This window comes from Eublepharis macularius, chromosome 6 (genome assembly GCF_028583425.1).
Source record: "Eublepharis macularius isolate TG4126 chromosome 6, MPM_Emac_v1.0, whole genome shotgun sequence".
In the NCBI taxonomy this organism is placed as follows: domain Eukaryota; kingdom Metazoa; phylum Chordata; class Lepidosauria; order Squamata; family Eublepharidae; genus Eublepharis; species Eublepharis macularius.
The window spans coordinates 140,959,998-140,986,909 of record NC_072795.1 but is presented as its reverse complement, the minus strand read 5'-3'; the positions used below and the strand labels follow the sequence as shown (position 1 = coordinate 140,986,909).

Genomic DNA, 26,912 nt, shown 5'->3' with positions numbered 1-26,912 from the left:
TAGACTTGGGGGGGGGGAGTCAGGAAGGCCCAAAGCAAAGGAAAATAGCAAACATTGTTGACTATGCAAAGTTCTAGACATTCGGCCCTCACTTCTTGTTCCCGTCTGAAAGCCTCCATGTCAAGGAAAATTGTGACGAAAGCAGAGAGAGATATGCTACCTTCACCCCCCTTGGAAGCCAGGCCTATTTGCCTCCCAGGGTCTCCACACCAATAGCTGTATTCAAAACCAGGAGTGCTAATCAAGTTGCACTGAGACAGGGAGACCTGCTCAGATCAGGAAAACACTGGCCAGCTAGCATCCCCTTGACATGCGCTTCGAATTGCAGCCTTAGATGTGGCCGACTTCCCCTTGGCTGAATCCAACAGCAAGTAGAAAATCAAAACGCACGGCGTCTTCTTCACCTCCACCAGGATGATTTGAGAGCGCACAACTGCACCAGCCCAAGGGGCCATCTGGGATCCTTCACGCGGCCTCGTCTTTAAGAAGGGCTCCAGATGGAAAGCTGTCGTGTTGTGGGAGAGCTTGTGGGAGAGAGCTCCGTACCCTGTATTATTTGGCTTGTAGGGCGAGGCTACATAAACAATGAGACTCCTCAAGTCCCACTGTTGGTCACCACGTGCTCAATTCAAAACAGGAGTTGCTATTGCTAATGCAGTTGCTCTATTCCCTCCCCATCTGCTGCGCAGTGGACAGCAAGGTCAAATCCACATTACTCGTTCTAAGTCGCATTGGATTTATTGATTATGCTGTTTCTGAATCAAATCTGGTAGTTTGAAAAATCATTTTGGGGTGAATCCACCCTCAGAATGGACTCGCAAAACTTCCTTTTTAACTTTTTTTATTTTATATTACTGTAATATCGAAATTATGAAATATCAAAATAATGACACTCCAAGGAAGTGAAACGTCAGTAAAATTCAGACACTGAACTGTCCTGCATAGGAAATGTCCACGAAAGCTTCCCACATGCTTCCAAATTTCCAAAAAAGAAACGGGAGAGAGCCATCAGTGCTGTCAGTGGGGGAAAGAGAGGCATCATTATATTCAATGATGTTTCTTTATAAGGCAAGATCGAAATAACGGAAAAGTGCGCTAAAAATTTTTTTAAGAAATGGGCGGGGAAAAAAGGTCCCGCCCAAAAAAGCGGTTTTCGAGCGGCCGTGTGACCGGAGGGACGCACGAGAAAGACGAATTGGAAGCAGGAATGTGAACGAAGAGGAAAAAATTGCGGATTGGAGGCAAACGGAAGATATCCGATAAACATGCGGGTAATGGGTAAATGTGGATTCGACCCCGGGCTCCTGTCTGGGGAAATATTTATCTGCCATACTTGAAGGTCAGCAGTGGGGAACAAATGCCAACCAACAGCCTGAAGTCTCTGGAACCCTTGCTGGAAAAATCAGGCATACGCTATGAACGAACGGGTTTTAGTGAGTCAGGATCATTTGAGAGACAAAAGAGAGGATCTCAGAGCATGGGCATTTCTTCTGGAACACGTGTCAACTTTCCTAGGTCATTTGAGGAAGAGGTCCTGGAAGGAATTTTACTTCAAATTTGAGGAAGTGGTCCTGGAAGGAATCTGTGTGAATCTCTCTTCTTGTTGCAAGGCCTACAACTGTATCTCTTGAAACGTCCAATATTTTCTGTAAGACAGAATGCAAGGTAAGGTGGGAGATAGGGTTCAACTCTGAGAATATGAGAGACATTAATCTTTACCAACTGGTACATTTCAAGGATGATCCTAGAGAAAGGCATCCTGTTTCATACAGTGGCCAACAAACAGGACACAGAGGCCAAGCCTTCTTCCCCCTATTGGTACCTCCTAGCACCAGTATTCTGAGGTGTACTGCCTCTAGATGTGAAGGTTCATTTAATTATCATGGCTAATAGCAGTTGATGGACCGCTTGTCCACAAATCTTTAAACTCTGGCTATGTATATTGTGGATGATCATTGCATCAGTTCAAGGTGTCTGCTACCACAAAATACACAATAAGGAATTGTCCAGAGTTTCAAGTTCTGTTTTCCCAGAGCAGACTCTCAATGAGATTTGCATTAAGAAACACCAGCATTAAGAAACGGACCATCTTCAATCCACCTTCACCTACTGATAATGAAAGGAAAAGTAGGAAGCGTACTTTTTTCCATCACCCAAATGCTTGACCTCTTCATCTTGCGGCAGCAACGTCTTCTAACTTTGTGACCTAAAGGGTTATAAACAAAATGTCATTGATAAAGTAGAAGGGGAAATAAATCTTATTTAAAATAATGCAATTGTGAAAACGACGTGCCAACTTGAACAAATATTATCCCAACTGAATCAAGAGACAGAAGGTGTGAACCGTTACAACGTGGTGAGGGGTTTTTGTGTGTCAATGAAGCTGAGAGCATTAGCATCAGAAGTTAGACTTGGTCAAGAGTCTACTCCTAGCAGAGTCACTCAAGGTGGAATGGTCAAAGCTGAGACACCAGACCAAGATGCATTCACCACCATCAGGAATCAATGTTCACATCATCAGAAGAGAATTGACCATTTCATTGGTGATGGAATGGAGAAATCCTTGAAGGCTAGCTACTGGACAGTTGCAGCAGTGGAAGATGATACCAGTGGAGGATCTTTCACAAACAATGGCAGCGACACTTCAGCTAACCTTGGTTAGTACTACAAAGAAGAAGGCAATAGTAAACCACTTCTGATAATATCTTACCTTAAAAACCCTACAAAGGATAATCCAAAATGAAAGAAGATATAATGCTGGAAGACAGGACCCTCAGGCTGGAAGGCACTAATTGGCTACTGGGGAAGAGCAGAAGACAAGTACAAATAGTGCAGTTTTTATTAATGGGACTGGATTAAAGCTGAAAGGCCGTCCAGTTCCTGATGTGATGCAAAAGGGACGTCCAAAAGCTGTGTGACACATCTAATAGGAACATGGAAAGGGAGTAGTATGAAGCCTGGAAAGCTCAAAATTGTAAAACAAGAAATGGAACATTTAAACATTGTAATACCGGGTGTGAGTGAACTGAAGTGGACTAGATTAGGACATTTTCAAATCAGAAAGTTACAAAATGTTTTACTCTGGAAATGACATACACAGAAGAAATGATGTTGTTTTAATGGTGAGGCGAGACATAGCTCAGGACAACGAGGAGTTGTAATGCAAAATCTGACCTAATGATATCAATCAAAGTTCAGGGAAGGCCTACCAACATAACCACCATTCAAGTTTATACCCCAACTATTGATGCTGAAAAAGAAGAAATTGAAAGCTTTTAGGCAAATGTCCAGGAAGAAATTGATCACACGCCTAAACAAGATGCACTGAGGTGACTGGTAGGAAAACAAAGGTAAGAAACAAAGCAGAATCAAACATTGTTGGAAAATTTGGACTAGGATTACAAAATGAAGCAGGAGAGTGACCCATAGAACTTTTTGAAGCCTACAGTTAGTTCACTGCAAACACATGCTTCAGGCGACTGACTAGAAGATTGTATATGTGGACATCACTGGATGGCAAATACAGGTAACAAATAGATTACCTAATCGGAAGCAGAAGATGGAGAAGGTCTGGTCTCTTAAGCAGGAGAAAATAAAGAAGAGATGGAAACAAAACATTGAAGAAATATAAAGAAGAGATGAAAGGATGACCGATTCCTTCGAAGAAGAATCTTTTGATGAATATCCTACAACAGAGGTCCCCAACCCTTTTCAGCCTGCAGGCACAGTTGGAATTTTAACAGAGTGTGGTGGGTGCAGCAACAATATGGCTGCCACAAAATGGCTGCTACAGCTTACTTTTGGTCACACAATGAAGATCCTTGTACTGTGGAAAAAATGGGCACAGGTAATCAGCACTCCAGTAGCCAATCAGAAGCCCTGCTGGGCAGAAGCTTCACCTGGCCACACCCACTTTCTAAAAATACTTGATGGGCACCAGGAAAGGTGTCAGAGGGCCAAGCTACAAGTGACGAATGACACTTGAACGGCAAGTGTATTTCTCCCTGTTCACCTGCCCTCCACTAAAACCACTTGACGTTCAAGTGTCATTCGTCACTTGTAGCTTGGCCCTGAGGGCACAATTTGCTCACAGGCACCACATTGGGGACCCCTGCTCTACAATTTGAGAAAGTGAAGTGAAAGCTGCACGCAAAGCAATTGGGAGAAACAAGTCACCTAAAACACATGGGATATCAATAGAGTTATTTCATTCTCTAGAAACTGAGCCCATCAGAATCTTAACAATAATATGACAACAAATATGGAAAACAAAAAAAGGAAGTTAATAGGATTTTAAATTGAAATGAATAAAACATTATTTACAGAGAAATGAGAAATGAGGCAGAGGCACACACACAGACACTCACTATACTATAGTACATCCTTAAGAGTTAAGACCTTCCCCTTCCCATAGCACAAAATGGATATAGATGCAAACAGGGCTTTTTTTCAGCTGGAACGTGGTGGAACGAAGTTCTGGCACCTCTTGAAAATGGTCACATGGCTGGTGGCCCCGCCCTCTGATCTCCAGACAGAGGGGAGTTGATCTAAACTCCCCTCTGTCTGGAGATCAGGGGGCGGGGCCACCAGCCATGTGACCATTTTCACCAAGAGCAATTTAAACTTTAAAAAACTCCCCCCTTGTTCCAGCTGACCCAAAGTGATGTCATTGTGCGGTCCTGAGTTCCACCACTGAGTTCCACCACCTCTTTTCCCAGAAAAAAGCGCTGGATGCAAACCTTACAACTCCCTAAGATCTATATCAAAAGAACATACAGAAACAGGAGAACAGAGCCAGAGAGCAAATTAGAATAAACTACAATGAAGAAAACATCGGCAAATATAGGGAGGGGTTTGACCTGCACATATTCTATAACACAAGCAATTACAGATTTAGTTCCTCCATACACCAGTGATTTTGCAGTCAGTACAGGCTGTAAATTGTGAATCTCCTAGTGTATGTTTAGATGTGGATGCAAAAGAGAAATCACAGGACCTGTACCGAAGCAGGAGCAGACGGGATACTCTCCGTAGGAACTCCAACGGAACTTATCAGGATGGAAGGGAGGGATCCCAAAAGGGGAAGAGGGTAGTGAGCAAAGAAGGGCCCATCAGCTAAAAGAATCTGCCGCAGCAGAAAAGTGGAATAGAGCCTAGAAAGTACATGAAACACAGGAAAACATGAACGAAGGGAGAAAGGGATGGAAAGAAGCTTAGAGAAAACAATTGCAACTTAAGGATAAAGAGAAAGAGCACACACAAGAGGGAGGCTAGTGAACTGTCTCCAAAACCTGTTTGGGGGGTTCCCTATATACTAGGTTTCCCTACACCCAGTGTAAATGAGGCTAATTAATATGAGCACTTGGTACACACCTCAGTTCCAATTGGACACTTAGACTTAATTTGGACTGAGATTGGAAGTTGGAGTGTTTGAGATTGCTGCGGAAAAACAAGCCGTAAAAGATGGATTGACTATAGGAGTTCCAGGAAGACAGATCTGGACATCAGGAGATCAGGGTTGAAAGATCTCTTTAATGTAGCATTTTAGGTGTGAGTAACAGGATTCTGAGGGGGTGCAGTATCTTGAGTTCTCAGAAGAAGTCTGTACCCGGGTAGCTTTGATGTACAGGAGAAATCAGAGCGATGTAGAGTTCATCGGTGCAAATCACTAGGACTGCGTGACCTAATCATGTTTACACTGACACCTCTCCCCTTTGGCATGTTTGCAAGAGGGGATGCTATAAATGCAAAGACCTTTCTTTCCTCTGTGGCTTTGGGAAAGTGGATTACCTTTGACATCCATGTACTAGTAAAGTAGGGAGAACTGTGATCTGCCTAGACCAAGGCAGAACCACCAGTTTATTTTGGCATGGGATCTGGCATAGAAACCATTAAATCTTACAGAGTAATGTCAGCTATCTATTTCTAAGAGACTGATTTTTGCGCCCCGGTGCAGAAAGGATGGCTGTGGACAACGGAGTAGGTGGGCGGGTGAGTGACGGCATCCTTGGCTTACAGGCCTGGAAGCAATTCTCCTCCTGCAAAAGCAAAGGTGGGAGGGCAGAAGCCCCTGCACTTGTCTCTACAGTGCTGAATTCCACTGTGGATGTTAATAGGGTTGCTCGATGGGGTCTGGAGAAATACGGTTCCCGGAGAAGTGGGTCGTGGTGGAACTCACCTTTTAAAAAAATGTAGCATGCATGCAAAGTGCAAGTGGCCCCGCCCTGGCATGGTGACATCACTTCAGAATGACATCACGCCACCCCATTTCCAGGTGGGTGGCCAACCAGCCACTCCGGGGTGGCACCTCAGAGGAGACCAGGTAGCTGGCCAGCCACTCCCCAGTGGCGCTGCCCAGGCACTAGGGTGAGTGGCTGGACACTCCCTAGCCGTACAATGCAGCCACAGAGTCTGGCCAGGCACCCAGGCTGGCCACTCTTGCTGGTGCTGCACAGCCACAGGAGGTTGCCTGGGCTGACTGGCTGTTTGTCCAGGCTGGCGGCAGCACTGTGCAGTCTCAGGAGGCTGCCTGAGTGTTTGGGTTGACTGGCCGCTTCTCCAGTCCGGTGGAGCTGCTGTGTGGCCAGAGAAAGGAAGAGGGGAGGGGATAGGGGAGGGGATAGGTGTCCGGTTTGGGTGGAACGTTTTCCCCGGACAGTCATCCGAGATACTGGACTGTCTGGGTGAAAACCAGATACCTGGCAACACTAGATATTAACGAGCAGGGCTTTTTTTCAGCAGGAACGCGGGGGAACAGAGTTCCGGAACCTCTTGAAAATGGTCACATGGCTGGTAGCCCCGCCCCCTGATCTCCAGGCAGAGGGGAGCTTAGATTGCCCTCCGTGCCACTTGGAGATCGCCCTCCGCGCCGCTTGGAGATTGCCCTCCGCGTCTGGAGATCAGGGGGCAGGGCCACTAGCCAAGTGACCATTTTCTCTGAGGGTGACCCACTGAGTTCCACCACCTCTTTCCCCAGAAAAAAGCCCTGTTAACGAGTACATTTGGGGGTCCTCTGGTCTTAAGCTTGTAAATCTCTGGGTTAAGGCGACACAGAATGGCCTGTCTCTCTACAGCCCCGCGACTGCATTGTGGACAGGGTTATGCTCTGAAGGTGTCAGCTTCTCAGTGGCATCTTTGTATAAAAATGGCTGCTGCGCAGTGACAAGACTTCTGAGGATGATCAAATATTACAACGTGGTTTGGAATTCAAATATCCCCAAACAGACGTGGACAAACTACAGCTCAAATTCTCCAACCGTCTTAGGAAAGGGCTCACGCCCTGAAGACTGTTGGGAGAAGTCCTGCCTAAGACACGCGAAATGCCGGGGCTGTCCTTAGTGCCTGCTTCCTTTCCCCTCTCTCTCTTGCATATTCTATTCAAGACGAGAATGTCAACCAAGGCTAATTAAAAAAAAGGACGGATTCATAGCCATCATGGGCAGCATGGTCAGGGGTAATTTAATGATTAATTAAAATATCCAATCATGCGTTTTTTGCACCACATCTCTCACTCGCTTTGATTTAAAAGATCTGGGCACAGCCCAATTACTAGGATTAAAAATCATAATTAATAGAACAACATGCTGATGGATGGGAGCCCACAGAGCATTTCTTTCCATGCTACGTAGGGTCTTTTAAAAACTAGTTTCTCCCCTCCCAGACCTATTCCTCCCAGAAAGAGCATTTCAAGGGGCATTTTGGGCCACAACAGGAGGGGGAAAGCAGAGAAGTAGTTGTCTGCAGACGGAAATCCTTCCATCGGCAGAGAGTCTGGGTTGGATCCAAGCCTATATCTGTAAAGCTGAGTCCAAAAAACAACTTCTCATAAAGTTGTCATAAGAGAAAAAGCTAACCTCCTTCAAACGTCCTCTTGGAAAATTCAGCTCTGCAGCATTTTCTCAAAATTGCCAAGATTTTCTTCAGGAAAAGATGATCTTTCTTTGGTGATGATCTAGAGACAGCGGGGCAGAGCTGAGCACCTGCAAATGGAAGACTGACTTACTCTGCTTCCAACCATGTGGAGTTGCTCGACAGCCAGTTATTAGGAGGCAGTTTTTCAAAAGCTGCTTTTCAACTACACCACCTTTATTTATTTCATATTTATATCCTGCCTTATCTCCTTAGACACAAGGTGGCGGAGAAAGCAGAAACACGCTGCAAGAATGTAAACACAACAGTCTGCTCACAAAGTGAAAAACACTTTTGCCGTTTAATCGAAAGCTGCTTAAAAAGCTGGCATTCGAGCTTTGCTGTGAATCTCATCAGCTCATCGTGACTGGTCTTTTGGGGCCTGAGGGGGTGGGACACGGACACATTTCACTCTAGTTGCCTACCACACTGGTGGGAAGTCCTAGTCAGGGCTTTTTTTCAGCAGGAACGTGGTGGAACGGAGTTCCGGAATCTCTTGAGAATGGTCACATGGCTGGTGGCCCCACCCCCTGATCTCCAGACAGAGGGGAGTTTAGATTGCCCTCCGCGCCGCTGAGCGGCGCGGAGGGCAATCTCAAGCCCCCTCTGTCTGGAGATCAGGGAGCGGGGCCACCAGCCATGTGTCCATTTTCTCCAAGGGCAACTCACTGAGTTCCACCACCTCTTTTCCCAGAAAAAAGGCCCTGGTCCTAGTAACAGAATGTTAGATTAGTTGGATCCTTGGCCTGAAGAAATTCTCACGCCGATGAAACTATCTTGAGTAATTTCAGTCCCAGCTGGGCCGATCGCTTACCTGTCCCTTCAGCAGAAAAGACTGCAAGGCAGAGGATCAAGACGAACAGCAAACTGAAAAGGTTCGAGAGCTTCATGGTTTCGCTGAGCTGGTTGTATACTGTCTAAGAAGTCTGAGCAACAGATTCCCTTTACCTCCAATAAAAGCCTCATTATATAGCATATCAAGGGTGGGAGTGGGAGGAAATTTGGCCTTTGTACTGTTTCACAGTGTAAGTAAAGAGCTAACAGGCACTCCCATTTCAAAAAGCTGGCTGACTGCCCAAAAAACAAAACCACCGACCTACCGGATATTTGTACTTGGCAAAATCAGGACCTGCCTTTATGGCCTGCGTAACTTAGTACTATTCAATTTTGTGAGCTCCCATCATGGGGAAGGGGACCGGGGGCTGCGAGGGCAGTTCTACTGTTCAGAACAAGGAAGCCTGTCCCCGAAACTTAGGCGTGGGTCCTCCTCACCTGTAGCAACCTGGCCTCTGATGCACGGAGACTTTCTTGGTGGCTCTCTCTTTTGTTTCTGCTGTTCTGCCAAGTATTGCCAACTTGTACATGGCGCAGTGGGAAGCCCTGCATACAGTTAATATTACGAACCCCTACTACGCAACATTTGCGTCTTTAAAAGATTATAAATGACTTGTTCTTTTTGCTGGGAGCACCAATCCGAGTGGTTGATTTCTGTGAATGGATTAATTCAAGGGATGAGAACATTCAGTTCACCTGGCAGTATAGTGTTAAAGAGGTACAGTATTTAGATGTGACAGTGTATACGAATGATGGTGGTGAATTGTCTATCCGGCCCTACAGGAAGGCAACTGATAGGAACTCATATCTTTGATTCCTTCCATCCGGCGCATTTAAGGGAAAATATGCCCTTCGGACAACTGCTTGAGATTGAAACGCAGCTCCTCTAATGTAGATGAATACAATCAAGGGAGGGAGGGAGATGTGCATGATGTTTTCTCAAAGAGGATATCCGGAGAGGGTCATCAAAAGGGCAATTCAGTGAGCAGAGGAAACCTCGAGGGATCGTTTATTTGGGCAAAAGTCTCGGGTTCAAATTGAGAGAGTGCATTGGGCACTGGACTTCACCCCTCTATCGAGATCATTGAGTAGGATTATTTGTAAACATTGGCCATTAGTGACTGATATTAGAGGATGTGCATCCCCACCCTCCGTGGGATACAGGCGCACTAAGAATATAAAGGATGTTTTGGTGCACTCTGATACCGGGAGGCCAGAGACCTTGGGAGTAAGGGCCAGAGGTAACCATAGATGTGGGCACTGCTCTATTTGCAACTTAATTTGGGAGGGAGATCATATAGCTATACTTGGGAGAACTGAGATAAAAATTGATCATTTCTCCACATGCCAGACGGGAGGTGTGGTGTATTTAACTATGTGTCCATGCCTGAAAATATATGTGGGCAACACTTCCAGACCCCTCCAAGTACGTGTGTTAGAACATATATCCAGGGTAAGGAATAGGACCATGGAAGCTCCACCTATGGAGCATTTCCTGGAGCTGGACGAGGGTGAAGGAGAATTTAAAGTGGCAGTCTTATTTGTGGCACAGAAAAGCAACAGTCAACAAATGCAGAAGATGTTACTTAGGAAGGAGGCATGGTGGATATATAAACTTGGGAGCATGAAACCCCGTGGACTTAACAGTGAATTATGGCTTAATTGCTTCTTGGAGTGAAAAAACAGTTTGCGTTTCCTTTAATTAGCCACAGCAAGTCCCAGCACACTAAGATAAGAGACTCATGCGGTTAACTTGCTTCAGTTATGTGGAGTCATGTCTTTATTTATGTAAGAGTGAGCATTTGTTACTTTGAAAAAGAAAAAAACTTTTTGACCCAGCTGGGGTGTCCCCTTTCTATTGTTACAACCTTCAGGTGGTGGCTGGAGATCTCCCGGAATTACAGCTGATCTTCAGGCCATAGAGATCACTTCCCCTGGAGAAAACGGTGACTTTGGAGGGTGGACTGTATGGCATTATAGCCTGCTGAGGTCCCTCTCCAGGCTCCACCCCTCAGATCTCGAGGAATTTCCCAACTAGGAGCTGGCAACCACCTGGAGAAGTTTCAAGTGATCGATTCAAAACCTACAGCTATTTGAGGTCAGTTTGTATTGCCCGTCTGGAGATCTGCTCATACGGCTGTCTGTAAGGACAGTCACTTTCTGCATGCCTCCGTGTCATTTGATCTGCCCATTTCAACAGCAGTCGTCACCTGGGGGCAAAAATGGGTGTCTGGATTCATGGTGCACACATGCACATGCATACATATCCAGGCAAACAGCACTGTGTGAATGGATGACAATCTCTTTGTCAGTACTCACATGGCATATGCAGATCCAATCCAGAGGAGTGATTTGAGCACAGAAATTTAATCCAAGCCAAGATTGCCTTGCGGGATCAGATAATTATCAGTTCTAAATAAGTAATGTTGAGATTTATGATTAACTTCCTCACACCTTCAGAACTGAGTCATTGCAAACATTTTTGTGGAATACCGGCTAAGCTAAGAAGTAGAAGTCAAGGTAGTGACACGGTCCACATATAAAATACAGTGAATCCTGCTATGTTTTTAGGCAGGAATTAACTGTGCTTTGCACTACACTTTATTCAAGGAGCTTAAGAAGACCCATCCAGAAAAGGATGCCAGAGACCTGAGTATAATGCTCAACCAAAGAAAGCCATAGACTTTACATCTATGTAGCTGTTAAACCACATGCATATTATTGGTGTTGTATGTGTAAGTAAAGCAAACTGTAAAAAAAATTAGTACCATCAGAAGTAGTATTTCCCACACATCTAGCGGCATGCGGAAACACACACAATCATAGCAGAATGTCTGAACCAAACTGGGGGAGTGAATTAAGGTAACATTATTGGGATCCTCTGATTGGCATGGGCCTTCCCGTCTTTCCCATCCCATCCAGCAGCCACAGCCATACGAAAATGGGCTGCTTTGGAGGGTAGACCATATAGGATTATACCACACTGAGGTCCCGTCCCTTTTCAAACCCCACCCTTCCCAGGATCCACTTCCAAATCTCCGGGAATTTCCCAACCCAGAGTTGGCAATTGTAACTGCAGCAACGAAGGGTGAAATCGCTCCTTCTTCCTTCCATGTGTGAGCATTGCTCCACTGATCAGAGAGGCAAAGAGTCATTTCATCTTCTCCCCTCTTCCCACTGCAACTGACCATGCCTGTAACTCTACGGGGGCTCCGCAACTCATTGGATGGGTGGGTTTTGGACAATGTAGTTTTGGGTTAAGTGTGAATAGAGCCTCATTTCCCCCATTCCCCTCCTGAAAAGAATAGTGTGTGCGTGCGTGGCTGCCCAATACTCGCCTGGATGCTCACCTTCCCCAAGCATTCCTCAGGGACCATAAACAGAACACTGTTGCTGCCTGCTCTCCAACTTGGTGGGTTGACGATTTAGAGGGAGGATGTTGTGCGTGATTTTGGCGCCACTGAACGCAAAAACAGCCACACCAAAGCCTTGTCTTTCTACCCCGACCCCCGAAAAGAATAATGTGCATTTGTGCATGTGCGGCTAACACCCACATGTGCAAAGGGCCCAAACTCATGAAAATGAAAAAAACAACAACCCTCAAACGGATCAGATCTGAGCTGGCATTGCTCAAGCCAGAACAAACAGTAATGGAATGGAATTATTCTGGAACGCCCCAGAACCAAAACTGAAATGGGAATTTCTCGGAAATTTGAAAACCCTGGGGAGAGCCAACCCCATTCCCTTATAGGTAAAGGAGTGTGGGCATACATAGAACCAACAGGAAAAACCTGCCTCCAAAAAGCATAGGGCTCAGAGGTGCAGGTTTATCATCTCTGTTAAAACAGAGATGATATTTAAAAAAATTCTGATTGTTATGGATTTTTAGTTGAGCATTGTTTGTGTCATTATTGTAACCCACCTTGAGGCTAGGTTCCAGAGAAAAGGAAGTTAGAAGCGCCCCCAAATCAGGGATAGTTAGTGTCTTGAAAGCCACACGTGGCTTCTCTGGTACCGTTCCCAAATGCCGTGCCTATTTTCATGCCCCAGGAGAGCAAGCAAGGCCACTGCCCTCCAGGGCTTGTGGTTGGCAGGTGGTTCCCACTGTGAAACAGTCACTGATGCAGGGATTGGGAGGCATGTAAGATGTGAGCTGCAGGCTTCATGCCGGTGACGAAGGGCCCGTTCTCTCCCAAAGGCCTCTGCCTGCACCACCTCTGCACTCATTCTAGTCCTCAGGGAATGGTCAGGAGAGCGAGATGGCTGCAAAGAGACAGCAACTGCTGCCAATGCTACTTCTCGCTGTTGCATTCTGGATTTTAACCTGAACACAAGTCGCCATGAAGCCCTTTCTCAGGTACCATGGAACCCCTGGATGCCACACTGGGAATCCGCAACTCTAGCATGTCAGAGAAAACAAGCGCCGCCAAGTGCTGGGCTAGGACTTTATTGTTTTAGAACTGATACAAACATAGTAAAAATTAGCCAAGTTAAAGGAAAAATGAAGGAGCTGAACAGCTTCATCCCAACAGGTCAGTACTACACTGCCTCAGTAAGTTCCCAAATCACTTTCATTGTGTATCTGATAAATTCACAACCCTCTATTTCCTTAGCCTATAAGATACTGCAAATCCCTCAATATGTTCTCAAAAATAAAGGCGATTATGCTTAAACTCCAGTTTTAAAAAGCAGATGTTCAGGTAAGGAAAGCCAAATCAAGATTCCGTCATACTTGACCTTTGAGGGGGGAAAAGGTTTGGAATTCCCAAGTAAGTCTATTTCCCCTTTGTGTTGTTAATTTCAGGACAAAAACACTGTTAGCAGCTTGTCCCCACCACTTCTCATTTAGTGAGATTTTGGCATTGTTTCTGGAATGTTAGGAGCTAGCTGCTCTTATTAAAGCTGATGGTGTAACACCAACTAAAAAACTGCCTTGCTTGCTAACCCCCATACTTTTTGCTACAGCACAGAGGATTCTATCAATTATCCATTTTTAGTCCTAATTTTTAAGACCAATTTATTTTGTCTCAAGTCGTACGAGTAGCTTTGTTGCTACTTACACATTTCAGCACAAATCAGTTGCCTGCTCTGTATAACAAGCTCCTGAACTCACAATCCTTGCTGCTGGAACTCAGGCTGTCTTAAACACAGCAGGCCTCCCTCTGTGGCTGCTGTTAAAAAGATTATAGTACACTCTCAAGCTTCCTTTTTTGGAAAAAAAAAAGGGTACAGCTATACACATACTGAAATGAGCTTCTTCCCCATATCAAAAATCCCAGACTGGGGAGAAGCAGTTGTATGGTAACACAACCATTCAGTTTCCATTTATTTATTTTAAGTTAACTGGAAACTACGATTCCAATCACATTACACTGAAGCTGTCTTGATGATCATGTTGAAGTGTTTGGAAGATCCGACTTCTCCACGATGGCTGCTGCAATATTTTTATTCGATATTATGCTCTAAGCAGATAAACCAAAGCATCGAATGATCTGCCAAGTCACCAGTTACTTCCTCCGGCCGCTGCCGCCAGTGGCAAGCATGGTGGCCACTCTGATAAAGATGTTGAGGGTGTCCATGTAAATACCCATGCACCTAGAAGGCAAGGAAAAGCCATTTAACGGATGGTTGAAGCCAACAGCTACTTCGGGATTTTCTGCATTCACTCCAGGTCATCAAGCAAAGATGACAACACTGGAAAGTTGACATGGAATTGTACCAGCAGAGAGTCAATTCACAACAGCCTTGCAAATTAGTCCTCAAAAGTTACTCATCCACTTGACTGTGCCAGTCCAAAAGAATTTTTATAAATTTCCTTGACTGATTGCCGGGAACGATTCCCCCCCACCCACCCCCCACACAGACACAACCAGGTGAGTGGCTACTGAAAGGCCTGCAACACACAGTGGTGTTTCACAGGTGACCAATTACAGTTGGGATTCACGCGTGACATTTAAGTCTTCCACTTAAGTATGTTCCACCCAGCTTCTGACAATTAAAAGCACAAACAATGGGGATAATGAAACACAAATCAGGAAGGACTGGATCTTCCCTGTACGACGGGGGATTTGACTGAATGGCCTGTTGAATGAAGTTGGTGACTTTTGAGGAGCCAGACCTCAGGCACAGAGGAGAAACGGTCCACCCTCCCTTCCTCTTGCCTGAGGGGTGGACACACAGCAGATATTGGTCCTCTTAGTCTTCTGAAACCAAAGTGTTCCTTTTCTTCAGCTACATACCCGCACCAAGGGAGGAAGTGCCTGGGGCAACGGCGCACCTCCAAGGCCTTAATAATGTGGATAATAAATGTTTGGGGGAGGGGGCGGGGGAAGGATAAGCCTGGTAACAGGGACAAGTGTTGTGGCTTTTAATGCACGTGCATGGATTCCTAGAGATGGGGGGTGGGGGGCAGCATAAAGCTAGTCTCCCGCTACAAAAAGCTTCTCCAGTCGTGGAGCTTCCTAATGTGCATTTCTGCATGAAGTTGCAGACTCTGGGCAAACACCTGTAAACGTATCATCTGGATGACTGGATCTCAGCACAAGTGTAGCGGGCAGGCTTTTGCGTAAGCGCAAGGGCTCTCAAAGTCCCCTTCCCACGGCATCCTCCACACTTTCCAAGAAGCTGCTCTCCAAATACGAGAAGCCCCCCCCCCCCAGTAATATTTCCTTATGGAGAAGAGGTTGTCTCCAGAAAAGGCAGGACGGAACAGGCAACCACGCGGAGGGTTATGTGGAACTGCACCTGGGCCCTTCAAGATACCAGAAAAGGTTCTTAGAAGATGACATACAAATTCTGAAATATATCCATAGCTCATTTTCTTGTACTCCAGAACACTGGGATTCTTCTGATGCTATTCTACGCGTTAATGTCAATACACTGTTAACTCAGAGTTATGGTTCCCACAGAAAAATACTTACGAGTTTATAGGATCATACTTCCTTACACCTATGCCGTACAATGGTTGAGTTTCTGCACGCTTTATAACCTTCTGGGTATCATAGAGCAGGAACAGGCTAAACAGTACCAATCCACCATAAACAGCGACAGAATACAGGCCAGCCCCAAAGGCAGACGTTGGAGGAAAGAACATTGATCCTGGAAGAAAGACAACATGGCGATTAAAAGGACTGCACACACACATGCACAGCACTTTCAAATACTTTATAGACACAACAGCCCGCCTAAACACCATGGGTTTCTGGGAAACACTCAATGAGACATGGTACTTGTGCCAACCACCCTTTTGATCTCTCTTAATCTGAAGTCATAGATGCAGGGGAGTGAGCCGTGTTAGTCTGTAGTAGCAAACTCAAAAAGAGTCCAGTAGTACCTTTAAGACTAACCAACTTTATTATAGCATAAGCTTTCGAGAATCACAGTTCTCTTCGTCAGATGCATAATCTGAAAGATCAGATGTTATGACTTCACTGGAAAGGGGTGGCAAAGTTACATGTGAAACTGGGCAGTTCCAATTGCTGCCTACATTTATCTAATAGGATGAGAACCACACACAGGCAACTGGTAGTTTGTGACAGATAAGCGGAGCCTAGCAGAGTGCATTTTTATGCTTTCAACTTTTAGAACAGTTTACATATATTCTAGAGGAGAATCAAGCCAGTTTGATTCTAAGCACTGCTGTTAAAGAGTCCCCAACTGTTTTGCGCCGGTGGGCACCTTCAGAATTCTGACAGAGTGGTGGGTGAAGCCACAAAATGGTTGCCTCGGGAGACAAGAGTTGCCACAGAATGCGTGAGTGAGGTCAAGCATAACTAATAGTAACTCCAACATTTCAGGCAGAAGCACTGTTTAACAAGAGGTTTTAAAAGAACATACTGTTTCAAACTATTTCCTTGCATACACACAGCCCTTCAGTCATGCAGTAAAGATCTTTGTCTTTGTGGTTGCAGCTGCTGCCAAAGCAACTTTTAAAAATTTCTGTACAGCCAATTAGCTCTCCAAGGGCTCGTTGGAAGACCTGCTGGGCAAAAGCCCCACTTTGCTCCAATCACTTTCTAAGAACACTGGGTGGGTGCCAGGAAAGGTGCTGGCAGGCACCACGTTGGGGAAGCCCTGTTCTAACAGCACTTCATTCCACTTACCCACAGAAGAGGCGAGCACAAGACCGAAGCCGACTCCCAAGGGTGCGCCCATGTTCAGAAACTTCTCGCTCGGCGCGCACATGGCGACGGTTGAGAGACCACCTACGATTCCTGCTGTGTACCAAGCCGCTCGGATGAGCAGGGGGCCGCCCAAGAGAGTCAGGGGAGCCACCACCGCACCCATAACGCCTACGTGAAGAGAGAGAGGGTGAGGCCTGGAGAAGGAACGGGGTGCTTAAAAATCTCGTGCTACTATGCAGCAGTTTCTTAAGCACTAAGACTAGCTCATACACGTTAACGATTAAGTTAGTTTGTGCAAGAACGGGTAAGGTAGTTCCATACGACTCCCCTATTACAGATGAGGGTGGGTTGAGATGGGCTCACTGCCAGAGGAAAAGTTTCTTTTTTTAAAAAAAAAATTTTATTGGTGAGTACATACAATGTTATTCAATACACAAATTCCCCGTCTTATCTAAATTATATCAGCCCCCACCCTTCCCCCCCTCCTTACTGACTTCCAACAGCTTTCCAACCCCAAACCCCTCTTATTACTCAAATTACTCTTAACCATAATTTTTCTAAATCCTATATATGTTATATCACTTATTCTAAGCATGTTCAAATTCTTCTATATCTCCAATTTTCTAATATATCAATCTACATTTCACTGTTTAAACTATCTATTTTTTAATACAATCTCCTTATTACTAATGTTAGCTTAGATTAATTAATAGCTAAGTTTCCCCATTAATGGTAAAGTTACTTCTCTCTCCCCTTTGTAAAATCACATATTAATAATTCTCAAACTGCCACAATCCTCCTTTCACATCCCATTTTTTGCTAGATATTGTTTCAATTTCTCCCAGTCTGCAATATATTCTCCTGGATCAAGATCTTTCAGTTTTCTTGTCATTTTGTCCATCTCAGCCATGTACAGCAATTTGTAAATCCAATCTTCTATAGTTGGTATTTCTTGCACTTTCCATTTCTGCGCATACAAAAGTCTTGCTGCTGTAGTCATGTAAAACAGCAATGTTCTGTACTGCCTTGGAACTTCTTCCATTCCCAAGTTCAGTAGCAACAACTCTGGGTTCTTATTTATTTGGGTTTGCAAAACCTCATTAATTATTTCTATTATATCTCCCCAGTATTGCTTAGCTACCTCACAAGTCCACCACATATGATAAAATGATCCTTCATGCTTTTTACATTTCCAGCATTTATCTGACATATTTGCATTTCCATGCGCAATCTTCTTAGGCGTTAAATACCACCTATACATCATTTTGTATACATTCTCTTTAATGTTGGTACAAGTTGAAATCTTCAAAGTATTTTTCCACAAATCAGAGGAAAAGTTTCAAATAGGGGCATTCCCATAATTGGATGGGATCCAAAAACATTTGTGGGCTTCTGCACAGGTAACAGCAAATGATTTTTACTCCTGGGAGCAGTCTCTCGTCCCTTCAGTAATTTTGCTCTAGATGGCCTTCGTTCTTGGGAGGGAGGCTGCATTCTGGATAGGGGGAAAAGCCAAACTGACCCCGCGTGCCAGCAGAACTGAGGTGGTATGTTCTGGATCCTGGCCATTGTGTATTCAACACCCCAACCCCCCCCCCACCTCTAGGGCAGCTTTTCTCAAACCCTTTCAAACCTGGGACTCTTTTCCAAACTTATTCTGCCTCCCGGGTCCTCCTAGCTGAGCAGCCTCCCTTCACCCCATAGCAGAGAGGGTGAAGATCCTGGTCCACAGTCCGCTACTATATGAGATGTTATGGAATAGACTACTAACCCACAGAGGGGAAATGGGGAAAAAAGGAGGCATCCATTCTTAAAACCACAGAGGGAAAAACTCTCAAAGCAGTAGCTTTTTCCAAAACCCATCTGTGGTAACAGGACAAAATGGGAGCGGTCATCTCCACAAATTTAGTGTCACTTTTGCTAGCGGATCCAACCCATCACAACATGGGCGGTAAAGGTAGAAATCCTAAGACAGGCAGAGCCTGAAAAGGTCTCATGAGAGTCCAGGAAGCACCCAGCTGGCCCTGCTGATTTCCAAGAGGCTTAGGGGAGTGGAGGGGTGGTAAGCGTTAGTGCTTCTAGTTCCCAGGCTTCAGCAAGGGAGGGAGGGAGGGCAGATCACCTTGTCTCCCAGATGAGCCAGCCTGCAGGAAACCACTGCTCCCACAGATAACGTATTAACTGAAAGCTTGCCACGATGTTACATTTGATCCCAAACGTCATGTTTGTTTTAAAACTTTTTTTTTTTACCACAATGGGTTTTAAATTAGAAGTCAGCTTCCTTGAGTGATTCAAAGCATATATATTCCAGTGAGCTGTCCAGACTACCTTCTCAGTGATTTCTTGTTTGTAAAATATATATATATATATATATATATATATATTGCACAGGAAAACTAAAAGCCCCATACCTGCATGCAGCATCCAAGCCAGATGTTTTGAGCCAGGGCTGTGTTCATAATCGATCGATCTAACCAACATCCCAGCCCCAATCATCGCTGCAAAGGTGGCACCAATTGCCTGTATAAGGACAGAATTATTACTGTCAGCAAGTTGTTCTTCTACCTGTTGCTCTGTTAGGTTCTTATACAGTGCAGTCCAAAGCAGAACTACAGCCTTTGAAGTCAACGGGTTTAGAATGGTAAAACTATTTAGGACTGCACTGCTGGTTATCCAAGGTGAACTTATTATATTCTCTTGGGGCCTTTCCACACTTTCCGTGGTAGCAGACTTGGTGACCGAGGGGTATACGTGACATGGAACAGCATACAGTTCAGCTTCTCAAACCTGCATGATGCGTGCATTTCCAAACCAGTGCTCTGCTCAGTCACGTGCTACACTTTTCTACTGAAAAAGTGGATTCATGTTAAAGGTTATACAAATACCTAATTTTCACTGAAGTAGTTCTCATATCAATAATGTAACACAAGCTTATAAATCAATAGATGATTGTCAGACGCTTGAAACACATGGCCACCAGAGTGGAAAAAATATTTTAAAAATGGATTTTTAAAATTTTAATTAGAATCTATCTAAAGATAGTTTTCTATTTAAGATACATTATAGCCCAAAGGTTTTTCATCATGAAATAAGGATTAATTTGTAATTATGTTTAAAAGTTGTTGTAAGTGAATTCCATTAATCCACTCATTAGGGTCCCAACGCCATGCTCTTCTGGAAGATTCTTTGGGGTAATTTTTCTATCTAGAAGATACCATCACAGATGCTAGGTTCTGCATTTCTCAACACCGAATTTGTGTTTGCAGAGATGATGTGCCTCTTCTTAACTGCAAAAATATTTTAAAAATAAATATATAGAGTTAAGAAAGAGACCTCAACCCTACTCTTCTTCTGGAAATCTACGTACACAGAATCAACCCTTTACCTCTTAAGTGCTAAGTTTCAAGAAGTTCAATGAACAGAAGATTGTTTGGGGTGGAATAGATCCGGAGCAGGAGACGTTAAGAGCTAAGTGTGAGGAGAGGAGCAACCAGCACAAATGAAAAGCGGAGCTTTTTGAGTAGAATGCTCCAGAAATCTCGAGATTTCGTATTATTCTCACCCTTGAAGAGAAAACCTGTAACGGCAGCAGGCCGTAAAAGAGATTCCGTTTGGGAACATTTTTGTTTAACCATGTTAGTTAACTAACAAACATGGATGTTTAACCAAAGACAAGAATATGTATGCTATATAATGTTATTGCTTTAGTAAAATAAAACAATTTAAACGGTTATTGTTAGTGATTATTTTTCTCCTTCCAATAAAGTCCAGCAGAAAAGTTGTCCAGATATGAATAATTAACCTATTAAACTGGAGATGGATAATTATGAAACGATTGCCAGGTGAACTATTTCAAACGGTAAGTAACCAATCATTAGTTTTCTGATATAACTGTAAAACTAACCTGAAAACTTACTGTCCTAAAAATGAAACCATCTGAGTTGCAAATATTAAGGTTTTAACAACCAGCCATAATGAGCCTTTATGTAGAAAACCGTGATTTAAATCGTGTCTTACTGACTAGTGATTTATAATGTGATTTTAAACCAAATCCACCCTGCATGTTACATTCAAAAAGCATTCATCCTAAAATTATTGAGTGTGAACCACTCCAAAGAATACGCCTCCGGGCAAGTTCCATGGCAAAAACCCGAATGCAGGAGGAACTTAAGGCCCCAAATGGGCTCAGCGTTCTGATGGCTTGCGAGTGACGTGAGCTGGATCTGGCAGAGCCTTACCCAGGATTATTCAGACACAAGTTCAACGGGACTCGGTCTCAAATAAACAGGCACCGCTTTGCAGCCCTAAGAGAGGCATTCCAGAGAGGAAAGACCAGGCAGCACCCAAAACCGTATCCTTGATCTTTGCTCAGTGCTCCCTACTGGGGGGGGGGGGTACTACAAGAAGAAGAAAAAATGGGGGGGGGGTTGAGTATCTGAAATCCCATATATATTTGGTATTGCCAATATGTGCATCCAAAATACTGGCACAATATTCAGATTCAGAGTTTACTTGGAGTTTCAAATATATTTGGTCAAGGAGAGGCCAAATTACACAACTATTAGTAGTAGTTGTTGCTAGAATTTGGTCAAGGAGTCCAAATTACTGTTAATTATTTCCTATAGGGGAAAAACATTATCTAATTCTCCATGTCAAAGACAGCAACCTAAAAAAGAGCCGTAACTAAACACCCAAGAGCAACCACACTGGCCAAGCCTTCCAATGCAAACAAGAACAACGTAACCCACCAGAACCTCCATTAGGCCAGAAAATCCCAGCAGAACCAAATGAAGCAGGGGACTCTGTTACAAGCCCAACAGAACCTGCACCACTCACAGGTGTCAAGCAGAACCCAGGGCCAATGCAAGCCCACAGAACCAGCGTTAGACCAGAGAATCCCACCACCCCGACTGGCATAGTAGCAAGGCAGCCGGTCAGACCTGGCAATGGCATACGGTAAGCAAGCAACAGTGGTAAGCATAGGACATATGGTAACACTGCCTCCCTTCCCCCTTGTAACGTTTCGCATAAAATCAGGCTGAGTGTTTTATTTCTATTTGCTAACGTGTGTTTCTTTTAAATTGCTGCTGTAAGTTTAAATGTAGGCCTCTGAGGAAAGAAAGAAGGGGGCTGGATGGGTGAGCAGAATAGAACCTGACTGGACAGTTGCTGTACCCTAGGGGGTGGAGGGAACTGCAGTTTTGGTCAGAGAGCTGAAAGAAAAGTGTTCATGCTGATCAAAACAGGCAAACTGTGTGGAAGCCTGACCGGGGTCTCCTCTCCTGTCAAATTCAATGAACTGGCGTGGGGTTCTGAGAAATTCTAAGTCAGGCTAGCTGGGCACCCCAAGGGCAGTCTCTGTGCATCTCAGAGGCAAACTGCTCTATTTAGGTCAGACAAGCTGTGTTGAAAGGCCTTAGTGAATCCATGTCTGTGTGGACGAGAAGAGAGTTCGGCCTGCTAGAGGAGATCTGTGTGGGAAACCAGCGTGGCCGAGTCTTTGAATAGACCTTTAATAAGGTAATTATTTGTGAAACCACCAAGCTTAAGAATGATTCTGAGACCAACATACTTATCAAAACTCTGCAACGATCACGCTTTTCTTATAAATAAATTCTGTAAATAAATAAATAAAAGGAAAGATCCTTTTTTTTAACCTCAAAACTATCCTCACATGTTGACTGTTCTGTCAAACTACCATCTATAACAAGCCTTCCTATATTACCATTTAAACTGAGGAGTTCTAAGGCATAAGTCTTTTGAGGGAATCAGGGAGGCAGCAACATAAAGGTCACACTCCCCCCAAAGGGAAGGTATTCTCGAGGTAAAAACTTGAGTAAAGTAGAGAACACCTGGAGCTCTGCACGGATGGAAATAAAGACTATCGGTTGTGGCCAGAGCTCCCATGAGGAATACGTTTAAGGCTAAGTAAGGAGCTGAACCATAGGTCCAAAGGCAAAGGCTTACAAAAAGGTTATAAATATAAAAAAAGTTTTAAAAGGTTATCAAACTAAGGAATTATACCCCTCCTCCCGTAGCCTGGGAAACCTGCAAAATGGGGGAAAAAACAACGTGCTGCAACCTTAAAATGAGACTCCCGGATATTCCTAGATGATTTGGGAATGTAAATACCAGTTTATCAGAATATACCTCAATAAAACACCTAATAGCCCAGGCAACCCGGATCTTGTCAGATCTCAGAAGCTAAGCAGGGTCGGCCTTGGTTGGCAAAGACCAGGGTTGCAGAGACAGGCAATGGCAAACCACCTCTGATGGCCATGAAGACCCCATCAGGGGTTGCCGTAAGTCAGCTATGACTTGACAGCACTCTCCACCACCAAGACAGTTATATCTGGATGTACCCAAATAACAGGCATTTTTTAGGTTTATTTTTAAACCAGATATACCAAATTGCACATCCCAGCTCTCTACACTTCCTCAATTTCCCACCTACCATAGCGTCGCGGAGGGGGCTGAAAAAATACACGAAATAGGGCATGCACTCATTTTGGGATGTAGATTTAAAGCAGAATCCTAGTGTGGGAAGAGGCTCTGTCATCCAATTAAAATCTAGAGCATCCTCACAGATCGATGCTCAGCCACTGCTTGAGAACTGACAGTGAAGGGAACCCCGAAGTGATTCCATAACTAAGAAGGGTTGCAAAGTTTTAATTAAAAAAACACCAGCCCCTCAAAATTATACAGAGGACAGACTGAACCAGTTCAGAATCTGGTGAATGAGGGAGATGCCATTTACAGGAAGACCGTGAGCCACGGGCAAAGCTTAACAGAATGGAACATTTACAGGCTTTTATCGCGCAGGTTGCCTGACAGTTTTACAGGCTGGATCAGAAAAACAGAATAGAAAGAATTATCCAGCCTGAAAAGGACAGAAAGAATTACCAAACCTTAAAACTGATATATTGTTTAGATCTAATGTGTTAATTCTTATAAAGTGGGGCAAGCTATTCCAGGACTTTGACATGATCTTAAAGGCTCCCATGTGACAAGCAACAGACGTTGCAGCCTCTAGTGGCCAATACTGGAACTTCTCATGACTTGTTATGTGCCAGCAAAGCTTTGCATAAAGGCAGCATTTCATTAAATGTTAGTAAGAGCTCCCTCTAGTGGGCACAGCAGACCTTCAGCAATATTTCTGGTAAAACGGCCAACATTTTAGCTTCAGAAGAGACAGAGCAAGCTAATTCTCGCTTTTCTCCCTGCCAAGACATACCAGCATTCAGCTTGCAATATAGTTTAAAGTAAGAGGTATTAGAAACATCTTCAAAAAGCCGTGTTAGTCTGTAGTAGCAAAATCAAAAAGAGTCCAGTAGCACCTTTAAGACTAACCAATTTTATTGCAGCATAAGCTTTCGAGAATCAAGTACGAAGAGAACAGTGATTCTCGAAAGCTTATGCCGCAAGAAAATTGGTTAGTCTTAAAGGTGCTACTGGACTCTTTTTGATCTTCAAAAAGGACACAAACATTGTTTTGAACTTTGACCTCCTTGTAGTTCTTCCACCATAAATGGAATCTGCACATTTAAATGAAGCTATATATATCATCTATATATTTCTGCAGGCATTTAAGTAGTAAGACCAAAGACTTGACATACGAGTTTTTTTATGGACATCCAAGAGGAACTGCAGGGGATCGAGTCCCCTCCCTGTACCTGAGGGAGTTTCTAATCTTTAAAGAGAAGCCTTTAAATAGCTTAAATGGTTGCTTTTCAAAAACAAATTTTACATTCCTACAAATTTTCTATCTGTAGAGAACACTCCTCACCATTACAGGACCAGCCTCAACTTTTACGGTGCCAATGCAGGCGTTACAGGGGTGTGATAGAACTGGGGAGGGGAAAACGGGGGCCATGGTGGAACATGATGGGATTTCCCCAACACAATGAGAAGAAAGCACCAGGAAATAAGCTCTAGACAGGATGTGTGCGTCGGTATGGAACTGACTCACAGGCCCTTTGCTTACTAGCCCTAATGACACAGCCCCTATTTAATACAATACAAAGTCCATTGCTAATTGGAGTACAGCAAGCCCATGTGAAGATAATCCAGCTGCACCTACCACCCACAGATCACCAACGAGAGAAAAATAAATACACTGATTTTGCTATCAGCAAAGCTGCTGAACCAACATATGGGAGAACTGTGTTAGGTCTGTTCAGCTAGAATCTGTATAAAGTTCTAATGTTTATTGGGCTGTAATTATCTTCCAGAGAGTTAGTCAAAGGTATGCAAAGAGCATGTACTGGGAGAAGAGTAACGTGTGACTTTGAAGGGTACATAGTTTGTTCGCCACTTAACAAGTAAAGGAAGACGAGGCTACAGGACGTATCTGTGCTGTTGTTGCGAGGTTCCTTGAGGGAAGCCGTACCACTCAGGTTAACAGCGCCAGGTTGGATCCAACAAACCATTCCCACTCAACCTCACCAAACTTCCCTCCTTATTACAGCCTGGGTCTCGCATGGCTTTTGTGCAGGCAGGTCCCAGGATTCCCAGCAAAGCCTTTTTGGTAGCGAGAGAGGACCCCCCCCCCCTTTTCACCAATAATAAAACTGGCTGGATCTAACCCACTGCCTCTCTCAGCTATCATTTAGGGACCCATGGAAGATTATGAGTCAAGGTGATGTTGAGGATTTCTCAAGAAACGTTCTGGCAAATTTGAGAGAGAAAAGAAGGATCTTACCAGCCAAGAGCCCCTCATCATTAGACTCATGAGGGCAGGCGTCCTACTGACTGCTACTGCAGACAATGCAGTCAAGCCAACGCTTCCTGCAAAATACATGTAGGTGGAATGGATTCTGTCTTTCACATACTGTGGCCAAATGCTGGAAGCAAGAACAAAGAACATAATATGAATGCATCAGAGTACAACTCGCCAGACAAGTGGTTCACTGCTTGACTGAATCAGATCTGCTCTCCATTGTTCTGTATTTTTTCTTACTGTGAGCAGCCTTCAGCGCTTTATGAAAAGTGGTACACAAGATATCTACAGACAACGAATCCCAAAATGTAGGTTTCTAACATTCCAAGACTTGGGCCCCCATTTTGTGGAAAGCATGGACACTGGCTTTCTGAGGATAGGGAATGGGGTGCCGCCACAAAATGGCTGCCATGAAGTACTGGGGCCAATCAGAAAATGCTGGGAGACTGCAAGCCAAGCTTCCTCCTCTGACGGAGGCAGCTCTTTCAGAATGGGTGATCCCCGCAGACACAAAGCTTCGCAGACTTCAGGGAAGGAACAAATGGGCGCTAGTACACTAGTGGGTACCACGCTGGAAATCACTGCTTTAAGATCATGATGAACACAGTTGTAGGCTGATTTCTTAACTATGCACATTTTGCTACTGTCTAACTTATTAGAGCAGAGCCCCCCCCCCCCAAAGTGGCACCCATAGGCACCTTGGTACCCACTGGTACCTTTCTTGGTGGCAATCAAGTGTTTTTAGAAAGTAGCCAGGGCCACGAGGAGCTCAGCAAGGCTGCCGATTGGCATCTGGACACCTGACTGTCTGAGCAGGTTTTTTAAAAGGTTGCTTCCACAGCAGCTGCCAGTACACCACAGGTAGCTCATTGCATGCCTGAAGACAGGCTTTGTGGACATAAGGAAATATTTCTAAACAATATGATCCATTTAAAAAGGTATCCTGTTAAGCCCAGCTTCTGCCTGAAATGTAAGATTCAAGTTCAACTGCATGGTAAAGGCCAACAAGATCAATGTGTGAGCTTTCAAGACTCAAGCTCCCTTTGACAGACAGAAAGGAAAGCGTTAAGGCATGACTGGACTTCTGATCTTGATGTTCTACTGCATACCAACATAGCTATCCACCTGAAACTGCCTGAAATGTGGAACTTATTATTAGAATTATGCACGACCTCACTACCTAACCTTTTGTGACTGGTTCCGCCTCCTGCGGCAGCCATTTTGCAGCTCACTCGGCTTCCTGCGGCAGCCATTTTGCGGCTCACTCGGCTTCCTGTGGCAGCCATTTTGCAGCTGCTCCTACCACCCTGTGTCAGAATTCCAGAGGT

The 26,912-nt window shown here is 44.5% G+C and overlaps 1 protein-coding gene and 1 long non-coding RNA gene across 2 annotated transcripts in view; both read right to left on the bottom strand.

The window, feature by feature from the left end:
* Window positions 1–229: 229 nt before the first annotated feature.
* On the bottom strand, window positions 230–8,835 carry LOC129332521 (uncharacterized). The gene is made up of 3 exons (XR_008597332.1): window positions 8,723–8,835; window positions 2,141–2,206; window positions 230–1,646 (listed from the first exon to the last, which is right to left on the bottom strand). It is a non-coding gene; the product is annotated as an uncharacterized LOC129332521 (long non-coding RNA).
* A 4,338-nt stretch (window positions 8,836–13,173) lies between these two features.
* Window positions 13,174–26,912, bottom strand: part of GHITM (growth hormone inducible transmembrane protein) — a 32,150-nt gene continuing 18,411 nt past the window's right edge. Inside the window, exons 5-9 of the mRNA XM_054983587.1 lie at window positions 25,567–25,708; window positions 19,277–19,385; window positions 16,845–17,033; window positions 15,663–15,840; window positions 13,174–14,337 (exon numbers count right to left, since the gene is read on the bottom strand). Coding sequence (XP_054839562.1) covers window positions 14,250–14,337; window positions 15,663–15,840; window positions 16,845–17,033; window positions 19,277–19,385; window positions 25,567–25,708 — 706 coding nt within the window. The 3' untranslated portion in view covers window positions 13,174–14,249. The remainder of the gene's footprint in view (window positions 14,338–15,662; window positions 15,841–16,844; window positions 17,034–19,276; window positions 19,386–25,566; window positions 25,709–26,912) is intronic.